The sequence below is a fragment of the Notolabrus celidotus genome, chromosome 15 (genome assembly GCF_009762535.1).
Source record: "Notolabrus celidotus isolate fNotCel1 chromosome 15, fNotCel1.pri, whole genome shotgun sequence".
NCBI lineage: Eukaryota > Metazoa > Chordata > Actinopteri > Labriformes > Labridae > Notolabrus > Notolabrus celidotus.
Window position 1 is genome coordinate 8,035,447 of NC_048286.1, and position 19,534 is coordinate 8,054,980.

At 40.8% G+C, this 19,534-nt stretch overlaps 1 protein-coding gene across 1 annotated transcript in view; it reads left to right on the forward strand.

Annotated features, from left to right (window-relative positions):
• st6galnac3 (ST6 (alpha-N-acetyl-neuraminyl-2,3-beta-galactosyl-1,3)-N-acetylgalactosaminide alpha-2,6-sialyltransferase 3) overlaps positions 1–19,278 on the forward strand; it is a 115,655-nt gene extending 96,377 nt beyond the window's left edge. Inside the window, 2 exon segments of the mRNA XM_034703648.1 lie at positions 6,675–6,782; positions 12,192–19,278. Of these exon segments, the coding sequence (XP_034559539.1) occupies positions 6,675–6,782; positions 12,192–12,381 (298 nt within the window). The 3' untranslated portion in view covers positions 12,382–19,278.
• Positions 19,279–19,534: the final 256 nt, after the last annotated feature.

The following is a 19,534-nucleotide window of genomic DNA, read 5'->3' on the forward strand; positions in this document are numbered from 1 at the left end:
GTGCCATTTCCCTTCTGTGCTCCTGTGCTCCCTTATTACAACAAATAGCATTTTTTGTAATTTGGCCTTCACTAAACTCCAGCGTCTGTGTGTGTAAGAGAGCGGTCGCCGGGATAACAAATTATCGGGTTTCTGAAAGTCTACAAATTCTGTTTATTCTGGCTGATTGGTTTCTAAATAAAATCCTGCTTGGTTCTGCTAATAACACTCAGAGTTTGGCTTCTGTGCGGTCATAAAGGATATTTGTTGATTATAAGTCTGCTGTTGTTTTCTGGGGATTTGGGGTTTATTGTCCCCCGAGGAGCAGTTCACTGTTTTTATTTTGCAGTTAAATATTGCAAGTTTAAAGGGTTGTAAAGGGTCTTCAAAATTACTTTTCTTAAAGGGATAGTACAGTTTATTGAAGCCAGGTTATATATAGTAAATCAGAGGATCTGCTCGGCTTCTTTGTTGAGAAAGCGGACGGAGAAACAGAACAGAAGCTAGGCTATCAACCGCTGCAGACGAGGTCAACTTAACCTTGTAATTTACTTAACTTAGTTAATTATAAGAAACTCAAACCCAATCACAAATGTTAGTGTGATTGTATTTAACATTTCTATTAACACTTTCAGCGCTTCACTTTGCCACCAGAAAGCTCCTCTGATCAGCTGATCAGAACGCTGCAGGCAGAGAATTACATATGTGTTGAGTCCATAAATAGTACAAAACTAATGAGCTTTCTGTAGGCTGAGAAAAGCCCAAATAGAGCTTACTCTTACACAGAGGTTAGTGATTGGGTTGGAGTCTCTTAAAAAATGCTTATTATGTGGCCAAGTTGAAGTCATCTTCAGCAATAGGTAAGTCTGTTGGCTGGTTGGTTGGTTGGTTGGTTTGTTGGTTGGTTGGTTTGTTGGTTGGTTGGTTGGTTGGCTGGCTGGTTGGCTGGTTGGTTGTTTGGTTGGTTGGTTGGTTGGTTGGTTGGTTGGTTGGTTGGTTGGTTGGTTGGTTGGTTGGTTGGTTGGTTGGCTGATTGGCTGGTTGGTTGGTTGGTTGGCTGGTTGGCTGGTTGGTTGGTTGGTTGGCTGGTTGGTTGGTTGTTTGGTTGGTTGGTTGGTTGGTTGGTTGGTTGGTTGGCTGGTTGGTTGTTTGGTTGTTTGGTTGGTTTGTCTTGTTTCTGCCTGGCTGGTTTTGCAACAAAGAGTCTGAGTGGACCAGGATCCCCTGAGTAGTGACAAGTCCCTCATATGACCACACTTACAGATAATCAAGTTATCAATCAATAAGTTATGTTTTCCTCAAACTGTCAATAAACAAGAAACTCAAAAGAGTTTATCCAGCTTAATCAACTGCATTTACCTCATTAACTTTAAATTTAACTTTAAAAGTAAAACAATCTCCCATTTCAATGGAAAAAAAGAGATTTAGGAGAGAGAAGAAAACTGTTTTAACACTGGATGAAGGTGGCTCGGGATGAAAGAATGAAGCCAAGTGACAACCAGACCTTTGCCCTGGCTGATGGGAAAACTTGCCATGGGGTCTTAGGGAAAGCACAACTACTGTATGGCTGGCATGATGTGATGTGGTCTATAGAGACGTACATCTGTGATAACGGTAATCTCTTACCAAGATCGCAACCATTAGTAACCTGGGTGAACACACATATGGAGTTAAAGGGCTGTGATGATACACCTTCTATCCATTCATCTCTGAATCTTCTGAGAAACGTGATACCAACTCCAGTGTCAGCCTCATCATGGCACTCCCACCACCTGACTCAAATGGAGTTTGAGAAGAGACTATGCCAGATTTTGCAGAGCATTGACCTGAAGCTAGGAAGTTAATTTGCCTCTCAGTTTTAGTAAGTTGCCACCTTGGCCCACAGTGTCTCCTACTGAAAGATAACTGTATTAATGAAGTTGTGTTTAAAGGTGGGTCTGTACAGGTGATGTGCACTGGTTTGAGAAAAATAAGTCAGTTGCGTCCAATCTATTGTGTTAGTGATGTGAGAATGGCTATCATTGATCTGGAAAGCTATGTTTGAACCCTTGAGTCTCGTGGATATGTGGTTAGTGTTGCACGTGTCTGATCACAAACTGAAGTATTGGGCAGATAAGGTTTTGATCTGAAGGTAGTCATTAAAGTTCTTTCAAATCTTCCTGATGGAGCATGGATGTGTGCATGAAAGTAACTGGAGATCGATCTCATACTGAATCTCGGGTAATTTGCTCTCAAGTGTCATTGTTTGATGAGCCCTGGAATCCATATCAGTTTAATCTCTGATGCTATACTTCTTTCATAGCCAACAATCCAAGATCATCAAAAATAAGTGACTGCTTTCTTTCTCATTTTGTCAGAAACATCTGCGCTGACCGAGATAGGCAGGTGTCTGGTTCACTCAGACTAAAACGTCTATAATCCTGTTCAGAGCCAAACTATGATCAAAACAGGATTTAGCTTATGAAACCTCTTCAGTGTCTGCCACAATCATCCTACTGGCAGCGTCTTCAAAACAAATCCTCAGCTGCACAGGCTGCATGACACATTTTACTTTTTAATTAGCAGCAACAGAGGTTAATTTTGAACAAGCAGAGGAGAAAAACAGCTGACCTGACAGTGATAAGAGCAGCACTTCGAAAAACTCAAACTTCATCAAATTAAGAACCGAAGACTCAGACACCAAGAGTGTTTTCACATCATCACATCTCTAAACAGTGCTATGCAGGAACACCTCAGCTTTTATTACTACACACCAAAGAGAGTACTTTATGGGGAAAGCAGCAAAAAGCAGCAGGGTGGTCGTACATCTCGAGCGTCTGTCCGTGTTAGAGAGTTAATGGGTTGGGAACAGATTTATCTCTCAGCAGTGTGATGTCAGGTTGAGCCGTCCTCTGAATGAGACGCTGCAGTCTCCCCCTGCTTCATGTTAACCAGCAGCACTGATAACTGTGACGTGACAAATGGGAAATCTGCACAGTGTAATGTTACAATGTGACCCTTTGGATTTATGATGCATGTGTTTGCATTATAATTTGCAATGACTGTGTAAGGAGTTTACCTCAAGCCAAAGAGTATTTGTGTTCAGTAAAGTCTGCTTTTTGTGACGCAGTGGATGTAATGTCTAGATTTCAGTAATAGTCTCATTATAATTAAAGAAATATATTATTCCCTGGTATTAAAGTCGTATGAAAAATGTATCAGATACAAGAGGTTTCTCTCCTGTCCATTTTCAATGGCCTCTGGTGTGTGTAATAATGATTGTTATTGGCTTTTAAATATTACAATTCTTTGAACATCCTCATAACATGGCATCTGTGAGGAAACACTAGCTATAATTTTTATACCAGCAGATTAAGGTTTTGATAGAAAGTCTTAATATGAATAGAGAGGACCATTAACAATCAATATTTTTTATACACTGAACAGACATTCAAAAACTAAGGAACCAGATCAAGAGATCTTTTTAAAAATCTTTTTCAAGTTGCAACCTCTAGGGTTAAAAATTTAAGCCAATGCAGAGGCAAAAAAAAATTGTTCCTGAAGTGTCCACATGAATGCAATATTTTTTATAAGTTCTCCATTTTGAAGATACAAAGTCTCAGAATTTATGTATCAGGTTTTGCACCAGGGGCGTGGCCAAGTTGACAGGCAGGCACAATGAAGCTGTTTGCAAGGGGCCTATCAAAAACAGTCTCAGCTTCACCTCTTGATCTGTTTTAGACTGAGAGTTCGGTTGAGTCAGTATTTCTTCCATCATCCAGCTTCAAACCCTCCCCCTTCAGATCCAGGGTAGTTGTTAGTTTACTTTGATAGTTTACCTTGTCTCTTTTTGTTCATACTTTCATTTAACACGTGACTCTTTTTCTTTTTTGAGTCCTAAAAGATTTAAGCTGAAAAGATTGAAGTTTTGCTGTTATGTTGTGTGAGGTTTTAAAGTAAAAAAATAAATCAACACAGGACACTAACATTTGTATCATGGATAAATGTGTATAGCTAAAGTAGAAAACAAAGTAGAAAAAGACTCAAATGTTAAATAAATGTATCTTATTTATGTGAGCTCACCTACTTCATGCCAGCCTGCTGAAAGTCAGTGCCCAGTATGGCTGCCCCAATTAAAAAGGTCTGGCTCTGCCCTGCTAAGTAACCAATAGGTGACGTCATTGAGACTGTGTCCATGTTTTATACAGTCTAAAATGTTTTAAAGACAAACTAAATATCTGAAGTAATCAAAAATGTATCAATGAAAGAAGTACATCAAAATATGCAATGCATATATTTACATGTATACATACATACAAAAACATATTCATCCCTTAAGGTTTATAACTTCCACCCTGTCACTTTGAATCTGCTTCATACATGACGACCTCACAGATGAAGCCTAATGAGGTCACTTCTATAAAAGTTCATGTTTTAATCCACATTTCTAACATCAGCTCTGAAATGTAAAACTATCCCAGCTCATTGTCATGCCGTCATCAACCCGCTTGTCTCTTTTCTGCTTTAATTATAAAGTCTATGTTCATAATGGCTCGTAATCATAATTCATAATTGTGTATAATTTGAAAAACTAGCAGCAATGCAGGTTTAACAAAAGAAAACAAATGAGGTGCCTTGTTGGTGAATCATTTGGGAAATGAACCTCTAGTTATCACTCAGACCTGATTCAGCTACACACCAGCTGCTTTACAGCACAACAATAAGAGAGGAGTTTTACTGTTAATTATTTCTGATTCACAACAAAACTTTGGAAATGAAATGTTTTAATGAGCTGATCTGAAGCTTTGTAGAGCTTTGGGCAGACTTTAATCAGGGACTTTGTCCCAGACTTACACTTTGTGATTTCCTGTGCCAGCATCCCTCCAGATAATGTGAGTTTGACTGTTTGAACACTGACGCATCACAATAAGGTTTGTGAACTAAGGTTTGCTCATCTACATTACCTCTGGGGCTGTGATGAACTGACTTTACTGCAGGTAGATCAGCCAAAGCCTAAAAAGCACTCCTGATTCTGCAGGTAGACAGACCTGGGTTGGAAAAAGAAGTCTGCAGCATGAAGGGACAGATAGTAGGAAGCACAGCAGAGTCAGTCATTCCACCTCTCACTCCAGACTGATCCGTCTCAATTACCTTAGGATAGAATTCCATTAAAGGGAAGTTGCTTCCAACACAAAAACCACATAAACACTTTGAGTGTGACACCCTGACTTTTCCTCTCGTGACACTTTGTTGTTTACCTTTCTACTCCTCAGGGAATCTATTGGACGGATCACCATAACTTTCTTTTCCCCTGTTGTTAAGGAACTTTTGAACCATTCTCACTTTGTCACATTTTAAACTCCTTCAATGGTGGCCATAGATGTCTTCTAAACTGACTGGGCAGCATGTCTGAAGACTCCTCATCCTACTTTCCTGTGAATTTCTCAATAATTGTTCTGGTGAATTTTATCCATGTGTCATTTGGTTGAGTAAGTCTTAGCTAGTAATCACCTGGGTCATGTGATTACTGAAAGAAGTAAACTTACCTGAGATTTTGAGCTAAAATGTGAGCCAGTGATTCAGAAGAAAGAAGAGTGTTGATCGCTGTCCAAGGTGCTGAACCTGCAGCAGCCACAGACACAGGAGCTGTCCAAGGTGCTGCATCAGTCAGGAGCAGAAATACAGAAAGCAGTGACATTATTCATGATGACTTTTTAAGACATCAAAATTAACAAAGAAGTTAAGTCTGCCTTTGTTTTCTTTTAAGTTAGATGTTAATGTTTCAACACTTTGACACTTTTAACATTGAATGAATAACCAGCAGTCATGGAAATGGCTACAAAGCATATCAATAACTCATACAAGTAAGATGATTGATAGTTTTGCACATTCAATCCTTTAAAAAGAAAAGAAAAAATATCATGCCCTTCTCTTTAACTCATTCTTACCAGGTCTTGTGCTCCTTGTTGTATTTGCATGGAGAGGCAGGGGGCCCCTCTGGGAATGAGGGGGCCGCCTGCCCTGTGGGGGCTGTGGGTGTTCTCTGTAAGACTCCCTTCAGACGTTACTCATCTGCTGTAGACAGAACTTGGAGCTGAGAATCGTCTCTTCAGCGTGTTGTGTGTTTGAAGATGATCAAAGTGTGGAGTTTTTTAACGCTGAAAGGTCATAACTCTCACACGGCTGGTCTGCTGTTGATGATGAAAGGATTATGCATGTTGTTATTGATTGGCCCGCGGGGTTCCTGCATCATTCACAGGGGACAGCATGTGTACTGCTGTTCGCTTGTTATGGTGAGCTGTTCAACAACACAACAGTGTCTGCTGCTTTCCTCAGCGTTTGAACTTTTTTATATTTTCACTGAACTGTAAAACCTCCAGCACTACCCATGTACAGTGTAGTAAATGGGTGTTTAAAAGTACACTACAGCAGACATATGGTTGTACATCTGTAGATGCATTTACATTTAGATTTCCATTTTTGATCCCGCTCTGAGGCATTTATACCGAGCAGCCTAAAATAAGAACAGCTGTTAGAATCATTTTAAACCTCGGATCAACTGCATGACAAGCCCACAAGAGCAAAGAGAACAAAGGTCAGAGAAAATGCATCCTGAATGCTCTGTCGATGTTTTTATTATAATGTTAATGATATACACTTCTTGTATTAATGCAAATGAACATGAGAGTTAAAGAGCTGTCTCTGTGTGTTTGCAGGATCCAGTCTGGCTCGTACCTCAGCACCGGCTGGTTCACGCTCATCCTCGCCATGGACATGTGCAAAGAGATCCATATCTACGGCATGATAAATGACACCTACTGCAAGTAAGACACCAAATATTACACCCCAACACGCACGCTGGCATACACACACACACACTTTCCCTTACATTGAGAAAAAAATGCACATTTTTTGCTCTTACAAAAAGTTCAAAAAACTAGATTCACATTCACAGCAGCACCATCCAATCGCAGCCTTCCATAACTGCAGACCGCCACTGTTGGAATACATTTCCAGTGCCTCAGTTTGGATTTAATGGCTGAATTTCTATGCTGAAATCCATATTGGGTCCTCTGTGCCATGAATACCATTATGCTTTCCTCTGCATAGAATACCCAGCAGGCTGCAGAGTCTCTGCAGGGCTGCAGCACCCTGTACCTCTGCTGCTTAAACATCGGACAAAAGGGACCAGTCTGTGGAAAGATCTGATCGTATACAAGTTAATTGATCCGTCACATATCTGTAATGTCTACAGAGAGGGAACGGGGGCGTGCAATCTGTCACAGATGCTTAAAATGATATTTTCCAAAAATCCTCTTTCCTTAAAAAAGCAGATCAGATTGCAGATCTGGGGAATGGAATCACTGAATCTTCACAAAGTATAAAAAATGAGAGATATAAAGAAATGTTATATCTTTTTCTCTAATCTGTAAAACTGCAGGCCCTTATCTAAAACTATTTCAGTTTTGACAGAGATATTTAATAGGGGTGTACAGGGACACATTTTGTACCGGACCATTTTCAAAAACAGGACTTTGTGAGCTGAGTGCGTGCCAAGCATCAAGTACTGCAAAATCCACATCATTCCACACAGTGTGCAGTCTCTGAGCTACTGGGAATCTCTTTCTAATACCCTCTGGTTTTTCCTTCTAGTATGGTAGTTGAGCTCAGCAGTGGCATTGGTAATAGGGATGGATCCATTCTTGTGACTAATTCACTGAGACTGGTGCCACCATCCTCCGCTGGTCATTTGTTGTCCACCGTTTTCTCTAAATGCATGATTATATCCTAATGAGGGAGAAAAGCTGGAGCTGCTGGACATCTCCGCCTCACTGTGTACCCAGCATGCTTTGCACAGTGAAACTTCTTTGAAATGCAATAAAATACTCTCCCTGCATATCATACTAGTGTGCTGGTTGCACCAGAGTATGGGACGCAGCTCACCTTTTAGATGACAACATATGTATTCAAAGTCTTATACCCTGGATTTTACCATACTTGAATCTGAGCTCCTAAAAGGACCAGAAGAAGGGAGAGTGGCACACACACAGAAGCTTAGCCTGTCAGGAAACCACTATAAACAAGAAGAGAGCATGAAGATCCCCTGATATCATTAAGTCCTCCTGTGTGGAACACTTCTTTCACCCGTTAAACAAAACAATGGACAAGTGGATAAGATGAAAGTAGGTTGCCGACATTGTTCTGGAGCGATCAGTACATTTTTGGAGACATGTCCAACTTGTTCACACATTTGAAACACACATGAGTTTAAATATCACTATGACTAGAAAAAAAAACACTACAGTGCAAACACAGCTCCCCATGGCATTTAAACAGCCTTATAGTGCTAATTCTGAGATAACACATGTCATCACGTATTTATAGCAGAGGATCTACAGCCATACTCAGCTGCTGTTGAGCACTACTTATTCAAGTCATCTGCTCTCACACTCACAGCTGATGGATGGACATCCAGAGGTATCGATGATGTGTTTTGAGGTCGATTCTGTGCTCAAAGGGTGTTCAGAAAAAAAGGTGTTATCTCAATAAACCCAAAGGTGTCAGATGAGGTGCCTGTCTCTGCTCTTTGAAAGAGAAGTTGACTCCTTTTAAAAAAAAGTTTATTTTGAGTAATTGATTTTAGAAACTTTTATATATTTGAGAGCTTTTTGATAGCAGGATGCTGCATTAGTCTACTTCTGTAATCTGTTTTTTATATATAATATTTTGGTTTTGTTTTAAATGATGTTTCATTTAAAATGATATGGTCCATTATAAAAAAAAAAGGTCTGAGCAGGCGGACAAGCCTGTACTGTCGATGCTGAACTTCAGACATTGTGTTAGAGAAAGTTCTTAAAGTTATTGATAAAGGAAAGACACTTTAGGAGCTGTGGTTCATCCTTAACTGTACAAACAATGACCTGAACCATTACCTCAAAACAAAACTGTGTACCACACATTGATTTCCATGTACCGTTACACCTCTGGTGTTCATGCAGAGGGAAGTGTGTTCACTGATTTGTCCTATTATCGTTTGAAGCCTTATCTCAAGCCTGCATGTGAAAGTATTGGCTTCTGTTGTATTTTAGAGATCTGCAAACCTTCCCCCCACATCATCATGAATGTAAATCAGAAAAGTTGTTGAGATGTAATCTTTGGTGGATGAAATTTGAGGTTATTGTTTGCATATTTTTCAGGTGTTTGTCTGAATTTCAGTTCTTTCAGGTTTAATCTTGTCTGCTTGCAGCAAAATCTCAAAATAGAATCTCTCGACGTGTGATTTTATGGCTAAGGTCTGTTTCTTTGACAAACACAAACTTATCACCACCCTGCCTGTTTTTGTTTTTGTGCACTTACTCCAGTAAAGTTTTATGCGTTTTATACCGGCCTGTCGTCTTCTCTCTGACTGCTGGGTGAGTGATTACTGTCTGGCAGCACGGCCATATGAGGGATGACAAACAAGATGCGTGTTGCTCCAGGCGTGTCTGCTCACTCTCCAGTCATGTCAGCCTTGATAGGCTCGCCTTCTTTCTCCTCCATCTCCCCTCAGCTCAACCTGATCTCTGTCTCTATCCCATGAATCAAACACTTTTCACCTAATGCGGGGTTGAAAATCCTGCCTTTTATCCTGTGCGTGTTCCCCTTGCACAGCGGGAGAGGAAATATAAACACGGCAGAGAGGAGTGATAATTCAACCAGCGCTGAGGATTTTATGATTCAGCGAGGCGGATAAGGGGCGGTGTTCTCTCGCTCTCTGTCTCTCTCTCATATTATCTACCTCACAGGAGGATAGTGTGTTTCACTGAGTTTCTGAATGGACATTTTTGTGTCACACAAAGTGATATTGACAGCCAACCACCCAGTTTTACAGGAAGAAAAAGAGGGAGCAATGTTTTTTGTGTGTCAGTTTTCAACTTTTAGTCAGACTTGACCTCAGCTATGGTGCATTTAATGGAGCTTCAACAGGTGCTGCAGACACGCTGAAACTGAATTTAGGAGTGAACTCTGCTGCGAGACTCAGAGAGGAGAGGAACTGTGTGGCTGTGTATTACTGTGAGTTGGAACACAGCCACACAGTTCCTCTGTGAACACACTATCTGAGTCTTAGGATGTCTTTTCTGTCTGTGACCATCCACCTAATGTCACTGTTACTCAAGTCAGCCTCTTAGAAAGCTGTTACTTTATATCAGAGGCCAGCTCTATCAGCTCTATGACTCTATCTCAGTGTAGTTTGTTTTTGTTTGCAGATTTCAGAATGGTTTAAAGAAGCAAACTGTGACTTCTGAACTTTTGATCAGGAAGAATTAACGTTACTGCTGAACATTACAAATTTTTGACACGAGCTTTGAGTGGGATTTAAATCTGTCATGAGGTCTTACAGGTGAGTCAAGACGTTTAATTCAAATAAGGGATGCATGATATGCAAAGTAGTGGCAACTCCAACTAAATACCTGGTGAAATCCTCAGTTTTCTACTACAGGAAGAGGTGGCATCTTTGGGCTGTCTCAAGTAAACTTTCTGCAGTTCTCAAAGTGGCATTATAGCACTGGATGCTAATGCTAGCTGCAGCTACATCACAGTTGCATTAATGACCTTTAAGGTGACTTAAAAGATGCATCGTATTAAATCTGGAGGACTTCTTCCTCCTCATTGAACATTTGCGGCACATGTTTTGCAAGCTGAAAATGTATGTTATCCTCTGAAACAGTGAAACATCCATAGTGGTGACGCCTTTTATTTTCTCTCATCACTGTGTTGCAGCTGCACTTGTTCTTCTTCTCTGAATGTAATGATGGATCACGTACTGCAGCTAGCATGTCAGACTTGTACACTTGTTATCACAAAAATGAGAGCGACTTTTTGTGGTTGCTGGAATTGGATAACATCGTATCATCGTATTAATAGAATCCCAGTTCTGGCTCTAATTTGTAATGGGCATATACTTTTCATAAAACAAAACTTTCTTTAGTTTCAATATTTGATTTGTTGTAACTATTTTCAGTTAAATATAGATTTCAAATTATTTGCAAACCTTTCTGTTTTTTTAACATTTCATGCAACATCTCTTATGGAATTGAGGTCTTCATTAGTTTTAGTTTAAAATATCCCCATTAGTTGATCAATATTTTGCATTCCTGGTTATTTATAGACTTTATCTGGCCGCCCAAAGCAGCTTTAATTTATTAAAGCGAGGGAAACCTTTGGGCATTTTTGCCTTGATTAGACAGGACAGCTGAAGAGAGATGGGACATGTGGGGAGTAGAGAGTGAGGGAGGACATGCAGCATAGGTTTGTGGCCAGGAGTCAAACCAGCAACCGCTGGGACTATAGCCTCAAATGGGGGGGTGCTCTTAAACCACCAGCACTCCCCTGTTTTAGAAGTTGGCTGGGGCACCATCAGTTCAACTTCTGAGTGCTTCCCGAAGGATCTCCTGTAAATCAGTTAATTTCACTTTGTATTGCAAAAAAGAAAGAAAAGAAAAATAAACACCTTTGTTTAGAAATATTTCTGAAAAAGCTCTAAGTTGTGTTGTTTAAGTAGAATCATGAAAACAATATACGTGTATTTTTGATAAAGACTAAATCATACAAAAGAACTGATTTATTTTTAACTAACGCCTCAGGCTGGGTGAAATTCATCATCATTGATTGATTTAAAATCTGGTTAAAAGAAGTACCTGCGCTCTGTCATTGTGCATAACATTTTTATAATTATTCAAAACTTCAGCTCTCTGTTGTGTGGTTGTGTTTTTTTTTTACGACTGATTTGAACAACAGAAAATGTAAGACAATGAGACTCATCTGTGAGTCATTAATATGATAATGCAGCTACAGCCAGACTCCTCTACGTTTAACCTTCATCGTGACAATGTGACGAGCCGCTCTGATTAAATCACTGCTGATCTGATTGGATCTGATCGATCGACTAATCACATGCGGAGCAACATCGGGAAGATGCTGTCACATCTCATCTCATTATCAATTTACTCTCTTGGTGACAGTTCAATCAACACGGACTTACTAAAGCCATGCCTTTGTGTTGAGGCAGCAATATCGCTCAGCAGCCAAATGATAATCATAATACTCTCAAAGATGCATCCTGTGTTGGAGAGGTTTGCCAAAACAGCAGGATGCAGTGGTTAGGAGAGTGATCACAAAATATGGCCTGCTGGAAAAATGTATGTCTTAATGAAACGTGACACTGACGTCTCTTACTCTCCTCTCCCCTGCAGGACGGAGGGCTACAGAAAGGTTCCCTATCACTACTACGAGGCAGGCAGCCGGGACGAGTGTGCAGAGTACCTGCTCCACGAGAGTGCCCCCTACGGAGGGCACCGCTTCATCACAGAGAAGTCTGTGTTCGCCAAGTGGGCCAAAAACCACGCCATCAAGTTCTTCAACCCCCCCTGGCAGCTGTCGTGACCCTGGCTGGACCAGCGTGGGAATACAACACAACCATTATCATTCTTATCATCATTACTATCCAGGAACAAGATGAATCTTCACTCTGACAGAAACGTTCCCTAACATAAACGTTAAATTCTGGCACAAATTACACTCCATATCTTTTAATGAAGGGTGCTTGAGCTTGGTTTGGAAAGTCCTGGATGGCTGCTATCTAGGAGGTGTTTTTATTTGGACATGGCCGTTCATCAGACAGAAAAACAACAGAAAAAAAAACCATATCCTCTGCTTCTTAAGACTCCTTCCTCCTGAATTTGAGAGCTGGAGAGCGCGCACAGCATGCCACTCTCCATTGACGAATCGATCCATCCGCTGCTCTGTGAGTTTAGCAAAGGATGGCTGGAAGACTAACTTTTACAAAAAATAAAAAAAGGAGAAAACAGCATGAAGAAGAAAACAACCATCCGTCAACTTGCAGTGACCTCAGCGGCTCACATGTCCACAGGCGCTGGATTTACATTTTTTTCTAAGACTGTAGCAGAAGAGGAGCTCGGCAGCTGCAGAGATGAGCCCTGTTGCCATGGACGTCCGACGAGCTCGCCTACAACTGTTTCCTTTGCGTGTCTGTCGTCTTCTGTCAGCCTGTAATTAATCTATAACAAGTATCGTCCAGGCTTTCATCTCTGACTGAGGGAGGGCTGGAAGAAGGTTTCAATTAACGCTGCTTCAGTGAGGAAGCACCAAACAAACACGGTTTATTGAAAAAGAAAAAGAGCAAAAAACAGACTTTAGTGCAACCAGACATGCAGATGTGAATCAGACATGTTGTATTATCGTGCTCGGCTGTTTTGACGTGTGTGAACTCACACAACTTAAAGATGTCAGCTTCTTTTCTTTTACGATGCTGTGAAAATGAATTTTTGAAGAGACGTGTTGTGGTGTTAGCTTGATATCTGGATGAGGTTGCTAATTTATTCTGCAGACTCTCTAACGCTCTCTAACAGCGTGTGTGTGTGTGTGTGTGTGTGTGTGTGTGTGTGTGTGTGTGTGTGTGTGTGTGTGTGGGTGTGTGAGAGAGTGTGAGTGTGTGTGAGTGTGTGTGTGTGTGTGTGTGTGTGTGTGTGTGTGTTTGTGTGTGTGCCATCAACAATGTAAGCATCACAGCACATGGAGCAATGTGCAATTAGAAACTCCATCCTCATGGAAGGAGTTAAATCATTTGTGACCCTGCAGAGGGAGAGATTTATGTGTGCAGTGAAACCATTTGAAGTTAATTGTATTCTATTATCATTTTGTGCCTGCGATGTTCTCTGCAGCTCATCGTGGAGAGACGGAGGAGGATGCTCTGCGTCTTTTCTCTCCTTCATATTCTCATGCAGCTTCGTGCCTCTTTGTGTACAGTATCACTGTGTGAACGCAGCCTCCCGTTTGGACGCAGCGTGCACTTCCTCCGGCTCGGACCATTACATCTGAATGCATCAGTTCCAGGACTGTGAGGAATAATCCGAGAGGTGCTGAGGTGTGTGGGTTGGCTGGTGGCTGTGGAGGGCTGAGACACTCTGGCTGTGACTGTAACCCCCCTCCCTCCCTCACCCTGAGGCTGTGATTAGTGTCCCGGTCAGACCTGAGGTCCAGAGGAGAGGACTGTGAGGATTCAAAGACTTCTTCTTCAGAGGACCTGCTGTACACAGCCCCTGACGACTGTAATGTACTGCAGCCGAGCTTCACAATCTCACTCCTACTGTGGAGCACTGCTCACTATCACACACAGACACTCCATTATGGGCTATTCCCCTCACTAAGTATCCCTTTGGTGGTTTGCAGGCCTGGAGACAGACAGGTTGAACAGGCAGGATGTCTTTGCTGGGACCGAGGTGCCACTAAGGGCTCTGGATGAATCCAATCTGAGTGTAGAGAACTTGGTGAGCCAGTTTAGAACATTTTTCCTGGAAATACTGGAACTCAGTGTTTCTAAACTTCTGTCTACTCCCTGTGAATATGTTTTGGGCATTCATGCTTTCACTGATAGAAGAATGTGGAAGAGAGAGTGGGGATGGTTGGAATGAAACCCAGGCCACCTTTAAGTACTAAATCCTCTGAGCATGGGGTGCATGATAACCACCCTGCCTGTGTTTAAATCTTAACAACACATTAAAGATATTTCAAATGTTGATCAGATTAGAGTAGACATTTATAAAAACAAACCTCTTTCCACATCACACTTTTAAGGAACTCAAGAAGCGTTTGAAGGAACTTTTACTCCATTTAAAGCAGAGGAACCAGGGTCCAGGTCCCTCCACTGTGAGTAGCACTTTCACAACCAGGAACTATTAAACTGGGATTAGTTTTGCTGTAACATTTTGTTGTTGTTTTGCACAACATTTATTCACTTATGAAATTAGCAAGCATTGAAACATAATCTTTTTTAATCAGTGATGATCAGAGAAGTGAAGTAGTCGACGTTCTGATGCTGCGCTGTGGTGTTCAAACCACCTGAGCAGCGTGTTTCTAAAATGTAGCAGTCCTCCTGCAGCAGGTCGACAAAGAGCGACACCGTGACTTTGTTTTTGATGCGTTGTTAAGCCATTAAATGACCCGTTTGCTTAAACTCTGCTGTTCCTCAGATGCAGTGAACACGAACAGAAAAGAACACATCAAGGTTTTTTTTAATCCTAAATTTATATGATTGATTCCAGAAACAACTTTCCAGGCAGGAGTTGTTGTTGTTGTCAAAATACTTCTCCCAAGGTAAAAACTGTTTGTATGCTCAGTGATGAGAAGTCTCTGAAGAGCATGCCATCCATTCCCATCACAACTGAGTGAACTCCTCACCAAATGAAGACTGAACAATACATCTGAAAGCTGTAGAATCGCTGATACATATCCAGTTTTTAACCCAAATGTAAATTTTGACCTCCAAATAACCAAAAGCCTGCACTCTGGATTCTTTAGTGTCAGCCGCATGTTCAGAAACGTCCTCAGCCTCTTCAGAACAGGAGGAATCTGATTTCTCTCTCAGTGTTTCAGACTCATCCCAGGCACCCTCAGCGCCTACAAAGAGTGTCCTACAACTCCAACTCATTGTAAGTCAACCTATCTGACAAGAGTGTCATCAAAATGTAAAACCGCCCTGTTTTAAATTTTAAATTCCTCTTGCTGTAGCTCAGCGGATAGGAGAGGCCCCGTAACACAGGCAGGGTCATGGTTCCGATTTCCTCTGGGACGACCCGTGCTGGAGACGTATGCTGTAATTCAGCTCCACTAGCAGCAGAGGATCAAAGGCAGACGATAAATGTAAAGTAGGAAGTTAAATTTTTCCTGTGCAGAAAGCCTGAAGATACGATCTGCTCTGGGGGAAGAGTGAGGAAATATACTTATATTTATGTTCCAGTGTGAGAACAGCCCTCTGATAGTGAAGCGTGAATCCACATAGTGTGCCACGCATGTTACATGATTAACACAGATCTTTTCTACGTTTACACTCAGCCTGTGATTGTGCCGTCAAATGGCAGCTCTCCACCAATGAGATTTACCTCTTCTGCACCGTAAACACACTATCAATTGTAAAGCGTTCACACAAACATAAGAGATTACGTTTTTGTAATGCCATGACTTTTTGTCGTCTTGTGCTGCATAATACTAAGATTTGTTTTAACTTGTGTTCTCACAAGTGAAAGACAAGCACCATGTTCCCTCTCCACACCTCCCCTCCTCTTCCTGATGACTTTTTTTCCCCTTTAATAATGTTTTATTTCTTTATAACGTTGAGTCAGTGGTTTGTGTGCAGCACTTTTTTTGCTGCAGGTCGCATGTTGCCAACATTTCTTGCTGCTTCAGACAGGGCTCCAGATTGTTTTCTGATCAACAAACACTCCCTTGTTCTCAGCCAGAGCACACTGTAACAAAGCCCACCGATGTATTATACAGTACGTTATGGAGAATATGCCCTCCTATAGGCTCCCATGAATCATCTATAGCTCGCAGGAGCAAGAGTAGACACATTCACAGTGAATAAGTAACTGCGTGAATAAAAGTGTGAGCAGAGGGAGGCATATCATCACATTCTTTCTTTTTAAGGGATAACTCATTTTTATTTCAAGGAGTTTTTTATATTCATGTTTGACTGTTCACCTTCCTACCAGGAGGAACACCAGGAGATGGATGCTACCAATCTCATATCTGTAAAGTCAATTTGAAACTACAACCAGCAGTCGGTTAGCTTAGCTTAACTTAGCTTAGCACAAAGACTGGGGGAGACTTAGGCTGTTTCCGAAATCGCCTACTATACTAGCAGTACGTACTGATATGTCCAAAATTCAGTATGTAGTAAGTAGTATGTGAACAAGAGCAAAATCTGCAGTATGCCAAAACTCCCCGGATGTCTACTGATTCGGGAAAATATCTCAGTGTGCATCGGACCAGTCTGCCTCGCGTACTGTTTCCCATAATGCACAGCGCTCGTTCTGCTTTTTCTTTTTCCTCATTTTTTGACGGGAGGAAATCCGTTTTTGGGTGCTGTGAAAGTTATCAAATTACATATAAACCACTTCCTTACTTTTTAAATCATAAATGGATGCTAAATAAGCATTTTATTTATCGGCTTCGCCGTTGTTTACTTCCGCTTTCCGAAACCGGAAATCCAGCAAAGTCTGGCTCAGCATGCTGCATGACAGATCGGACAGAACAGTCATACTACATACTAAATTCAAATGCAGTATGTAGTAGGCAATACCTACTGCCTACTACATTAGTAAGTAGTATGTAGCAGGCCGTTTCGGAAACAGCCCTAGTGTTTGTTTCAGACCATCACAGAGCCACAACGGTGCAACTGAGACACTCCTGTTACTGCCAATACCGTTACATCCCTACAAAACGCAAATTGTGTTATTTGGGAGTCTTTGTAAAACATGCAGCTGATGAACCTGCCAAAAAATGAGACACACAGAAAAGAGAAACTGTAGGAGGCAGGGCGGGACACACTGCTGTGTGTATAAAGAGAGGAAAGCTGTCAGTGCGGTGTGTGTTAGAGGGGAAAACCGAACTGAACAAAAAGCTGAGCAAATTAAAGTCGTAAGTAACACCTTCTAAAATAAGTTGGGGAAAAAGCACAATTAGTAAATTAACTTACATAGTTATAGAATGAACAGATGATATAAGGTAACATAAAGAGGTCATCTCCCCTGCTACAGATAGAGCATCAGCATATGAAACACTCTTCTTATTTAAATGTGAGGTAAAGGCAGAGCAAGGATCAGAATCAGAAATACTTTATTTATCCCAGGGAAAATTAAGACATTAAAGTTGCCCATATATGCAATAAGTACTAATATCAAATAATATTAATAGAAGAAGTAATTATTAAGATATAAATACAAATACAAATACAATGAAAATAATGATAAAGGTATGTACAGAAGACAAAATAAGCTATGTAGAAAATAAATGGTTGAAGTCCCCGGAGATCAGGAAGAGGGCACTCTGCTGGTCTGTCTGGAGTCTGGCTATGGCAGCGTAGGGAACCTTCGTGCTAGCTTAGCTAACTAGCCGCTGGCTGTAGCGTCATATTGACATCTCACATATCTCTCAGCCTTATGATACGTGTATTTCCCCTAATGACCCATAACTTTAAATGTTTAAACCAGGCTGCAATGTTCTGAACAGAGAAGTTTGGTTTTAAAAAGTTTCACCCATCCTCAAAATTGAGTTGGTCAACAGGACTAACTGATGCAATTACCTTAGGATCTCCATCAGTGGAAACTTGCTGCAAACTTGGAAATAATGCAAATTTATAAACACATCCAAAAGAAATGCAAAAGGAAATGCAAATAGAAAATACATTGGACACAAAAGGGCCAAACATCTCCATTTACCACAGGTGTGCTGCAAAATACACAATCGATGGAGACTTGACAGCAGAAGCTCTTCAGGTCGGTAGGGCCACTGAGAATTTGCTCATGAATTTGCATCGTTTCTGAATTTGCAGCACGTTTCCTCTAATGAAGATCATTCTGGCTGCTGCAGCAGACTTTTTTATTTGTACATGGAAGTAAAGAAGCAAATGATCCCTGTAAAAACTGTCGGCCCTCAGCTGCTTCACAGCGGTAGCAGCAGTGGAGCGAGCTGTGATTATAACTACTTGTATGATGAAAGCTTTAAAAACCAAACTGAAGGTCACTTCTTTTAAAACAGAGCTGATTTAAAAACAGAGTCCTGATTAAAACTTTTGAGTCTGGAGGTCTGGAACAAAAATGTGAAATGTGTTCTTCATTTTAAAACGATCTCATTATTTCTGTCTCTTTTTTTCCTGCTGTCATCAGTCGAGGTAATTACTGTCTTTTTGGAGTCGAGAGTTCAGTTTTAAAGAACTTTTGATAGTCTCTCTCCACGTGGGAACCTCTTCAGCTCAAGATGTAGCATTCTGACTGATTCCCTCCTGACTGTTGTACTTGTTGCCATTTTCTCAAATGCCTCAAGTGCTTTCTTACATTGGAAATTGAACTTTAATTTTGTCGTCTCCCTGCGTGCATGTCTTATGATTATTTCTGTGTTGTGAAGCACTTTCCTTTCTCATCATCAGGTCAAGTGTCCTTGTGAAACATGTAACTTTGGGCGTTGTGTTGAGTTACATAGAATGTAATCTAACACTGAGGTTGTTAAAATGAAAGTTTTTTGCTAACACAGCTTACACTCATTTTTATTGGTGGAAAAATAACATCCAGATGCTGCATGGATTGTTGCAGGTTACTGAAATGTTGATTTTGGTTAAAAATGTAGTAACTATATGTATTACTCTGTCATTGCTGTCTACATATTGGCTAAAACTAGATATTGTAAATGTTCTTCTTTTTACCAACATGGATTCTGTCCTCTGTGTTTTTGTTCTCTGTGAGGAATAAAGGAATTCCTAAAACTCTTCTCATGTGATTTAATTTATTTTTAATCATAGCAGAATGAGGCAGATAAATCTCTTCATGCAGTATGGATGGAGGCCGAACGGAGCTGTCATCTGAATCTAGTGTCTGTAAGGTTTTTGAAGCAGCAGAGATGTGCTGAGTTCAGGCTGTTCTCTCCACTTTCTGTTAGTATGAGGGATTTTTTTTTATCAAACCTCTGCATAAATGAGCACCAGTGTGAAATAATAATGCTCACATTCATGCTTTTTGAGCTACAG